Genomic DNA, 4,019 nt, shown 5'->3' on the forward strand with positions numbered 1-4,019 from the left:
CTGAGGAGCAGGCCATCTTTGAAGGTGCCTTCATAGCCAAAGATGAAGATGTTGCCGCATTTGTTGACTACATCCACAACACAACCAAACATGTAAGACTGTAGACACACACACATACATATATATATACGTGTGTGTGTGTGTGTGTGTGTGTGTGTATGTGTGTGTGTGTGTGTGTGTGTGTGTGTGTGTGTGTGTGTGTGTGTGTGTGTGCGTATGTGTATATGTATATGTATATATATATATGTAATCACCTTCTACTAAGGAGTTAAGTTGAATCTGTGTACCATTTGTATCAACCATTTTCCATACTGTAGGTCTCTGGAAGAGGTGTTTGTGGAGGGGAGTGGTCGGCAGCCAGAGAGACCTCCCAAAGATCTGCCAGTAAGGTTGATGAGGAGGGACTGGAGCTGGCAGTGTGTCGGCATGGAGTGCTGCTCCATGCTTTAAATATGTACAGGGGAGAAATTTTTGCCTATCCCCTGTACCTGCAGGAGAAGCTTGCCAGTAGGCAAGTAACCTTTTTTTGCATGGATGTCACATGCAAATATTGGCCATACCTGCAAAAAGTGGTGAAAAACTGCCCAGAGCTCCGGCACCTCCTTGGCATGAAACCATTCCTCTCGGTGTTTCATGCCAAAGCCCATGACTTCAAGTGTGAGGTAAATAAATATTACCATATAATGGAACCACATATGAACACCTGCATATGCATGTGAACAGCTTCTCCATATTGCTATTTTCTTAGGTGAAATGGAGTGGGGCATATCAGGAGGGAGCTGGTTCAACACTTGGGGAGGAGGTAGAACAATGTAATGCCTTCCTGTCCAGGATAGCAGTGACCACCAAGCACATGTCAAAAGCAGGTGAGATGACCACATACTGCATTAGTTAGATCATAAGTGTAATAAGTAAGGATAGTGATGGTAAATATTTTCTGTGTTTACAGGGCGCACAGACATGCTGACTCTCATGGCCATGCGCTGGAATCGGCAAAAGTTCTGTAATTTGGCCACCTCACTGAGTCACCGATACCAAAAGGTAACCCTATGTAGCCTTGTGTGTTGTGTTGGTTGCTATGTCGACCATGGCTCGGATAGAAATGAGTCGAGACCAACACTTCCAAGCTATCTTAGCCTGCTTGTTTTGTTCCGCATCCATCGCAATTGCTGTGTTCACATGTTCACTGTGACCAAACGAACTGATCTATGACATAAAGTGTTCCCTTTGGAAGAACTGATCCAAATGATTCAGGTGTGAAAGCACCCTAATATTCCATGTTTGCGGTATCTGAAGCCATGGGCTGAACATTTGTTTCTCACTTATTGTCTGTTGTCATTGTAGACCACAAAAGCACTGCACAGCCAGTTGCAGAACCTGGAGTCCATGAAAGCCCAGTTGGCAGTGACAGAGAGCCAATTGGAAGACTGGGCCAACGATGTGAAGGACTGGGCAAAAGGTGAGAAAATGGTCACTCGTAATACAAGTCCAGCCAACATTTTGTATCATTTTCTGTTGATCAGTCCTGTCTCCATATGAGACAGGACAGGACTCTGCCATGTATTATCTCATGGCAGAGTTGTACAGCTCCGATTAGTCTTTTTCTGTTTTTGTTTTGTTTTTCTGTGATTACCCGATCAATGCAAACTTAGTTTTATTATCCATTACCTTATCAAAATGTGTTTTAAGAAATGCTTTGAATTGAGATTATTGATTCATACTGCATTGCATAATGTACAAGTTCAATTTAAGTGAAGCCATCTATTTTTCCTTTGCTGTAGCAACAACAACAACCACCACTGATGATGCTGATGCCTTGGCCAGCAGAATTGAGGTGTTAGTGGCATGCATCAAGAGGCGGTCGCAGCGTCTGTACAGAGATACTGACAGCAACAAAGGCCGTGCCAGGATCCGCCGCAAGATCCGGGAGGAGAAGGGGCTCCTCACTTCTGTAGTGGAGCAATACAACAAGATGGTTCCAAGCTCAGAAAATCTGTGCTTGGAAACCATTCTGTCGGGCGAGGCAGTATGGCCGTGGCAGCTACCACACAGTGGTAGGTACACTAATCTATTGAATACATTCAATAAATCTGACACATAATCAAAACCCATAAAGTCTCAAATGTATCCTTTAAATACTCGACAGTGACCCAAGTCTGTGTCACAAATGCATTTCAGGCTCTGTTGATCTAAGGACGAAGAGGCGGGCCTTTGACCTCATCATGGCGGTGAAGCGGCTTCAGGAGGAGAAGACCATTCTCGTCAAGGAGATGGGCCATCACTGGCAATCGCTTTGTAGTCGTGCCAGTGCACTAAAAGAAATGTACTGCCAGCTTTCTGGTGGTACAATCAAAAGTATGCATTTAAATAATCTATTACGTAAACATACTTAAACATTGATGACTCTGGATAAAGTTACTAACACAAGATGTATCTTATTGTACTTTCAAGAAACTCGTTGGGGCCTAAATGAAGAGGGGATAAAAGGTCTGGGAAGCATCATCCTCAGAAAGCAGTCCATGATCAGACAGATGAGGATGAAAGCAAGAGACTGCTACCTCCAAGTTTTGGTTGGCGAAGAGGACATCAACTTTCAGAGTGACTCTGAAATTTCCGATGATGAACAATAATTGACACCAGAGATTTCTATCCCAGCCACCAGCCAAATGCTGGACAGTGTCTTTAAATTATTTTTGTGAAAGTAGAAGTGTTTTGATCCCTCTGATATGTTGTCACATGACATCAACAGTCATCCAATAAAGCACTCTAACACTGTTTCTGTGAATCAAATCTTGTAACAGGGTGGCTATTATCTGAAGGAGATGAAGACGGGGTTATCAAACTGGACTTAACATCTCTCAACACATGCACGCATTAAAACCAATAATGTAATAAAATAACCCAACTGATATTGTAATATCATGTTTACTAATAGTGTGTTTTCACTAGTTAGGCTACTGATTTGTTGGTAAACTGTGGAAAGAAGAAGTAGCCCAATGAAGAGTCACTTGGGGTCTCCAGCACTATTCCGAAACACACACAAATGATTATTACCCTATCATAAATTAGTTGTGCGCTGTGTGCTTTCATTGATGCACGTAGCTACCAGCTCTCCCTCTCACGCTCCAAACAAAAACACACAAGACCATGCTGCAGAGAGTGAGACAAAAAGACACAAAACAGGGTTCTTTTTTGAGAAGATTCAGGTCCTTTGACATCTCTAATGTAATGCTGCACATGTTCTATCAGTCCAGCAACTGTTACATTCTTTGTCATTGTCTGCTGGGGTAACAACATTAGGGTCAGGGACAGGAACAGATTAGACAAGCTCATTCGTGAAATGTAGCTCTGTGATGGGAGAGGGAGCGGAGCTGGTAGAGGCTGTGGTTAAGTGGAGGATGGGGTGTAAATTGAAGACCATCCCGGGTGACCCGTTGTGGGTCTACACAGGACTCAAAGGTTCGAGGAGCAGCCGAAGTAATAAGCTCATCTCCCTCACCTCCAGGACAGAAAGCTGTAGGAAATCAGTCATTCCTGCGGCCATCAAGTACCCAATGCCATTTGTTAGGCTACACACATTACTTCATATATCATTTTATATCATACATATATAATGTCATTTAAGATTAATTAAACTGCTGGATAATCTAAATGTCCCTCCAGGAGATGAATACATTTTTATTTTTCTATTCTGTTCTATTCTAAATGAAAATAGTACTGCACATGATGGTGCTCAGTTACAATTTAATAACCCATAACCCACAACATTAAAGGCCTTTCTCCAAGCCTTATGCTATTGATCATTATTTCCACAAAAATAAATAAAAAAACAACAAAAAATAAACAACAGGCTTCATTTCACTAGGCTTTCAAAGTGCTGTCTGAAACTACACCTACACTAGCTTGTGCCCATGTAAAGAAAAAATAAAACTTTGTCATGGAGCTGAACCAAATATATCATTGGAAAGGTCTCAGCCTGGAGAGTAACATATGTCAGTATGAAAACTCAATATGGCTCC

General features: G+C 42.2%; 1 protein-coding gene and 1 long non-coding RNA gene across 2 annotated transcripts; both read left to right on the forward strand.

The window, feature by feature from the left end:
- The first annotated feature begins 489 nt into the window (after nt 1–489).
- LOC310924363 lies at nt 490–1,041 on the forward strand. The gene is made up of 3 exons (XR_014592788.1): nt 490–662; nt 749–866; nt 950–1,041. It is a non-coding gene; the product is annotated as an uncharacterized lncRNA (long non-coding RNA).
- A 204-nt stretch (nt 1,042–1,245) lies between these two features.
- LOC310925036 (uncharacterized protein) lies at nt 1,246–2,648 on the forward strand (the record flags this gene model as incomplete). The annotated part of the gene is made up of 5 exons (XM_083886903.1): nt 1,246–1,254; nt 1,345–1,459; nt 1,782–2,054; nt 2,179–2,355; nt 2,452–2,648. 5 exons carry the CDS (start codon nt 1,246–1,248, stop codon nt 2,628–2,630), a joined length of 753 nt encoding a protein of 250 aa, XP_083743029.1. The 3' UTR covers nt 2,631–2,648.
- Between the last annotated feature and the right edge of the window lie 1,371 nt (nt 2,649–4,019).

This window comes from Microchirus variegatus (genome assembly GCF_963457635.1).
Source record: "Microchirus variegatus genome assembly, chromosome: 3".
Taxonomy (NCBI): Eukaryota; Metazoa; Chordata; class Actinopteri; order Pleuronectiformes; family Soleidae; genus Microchirus; species Microchirus variegatus.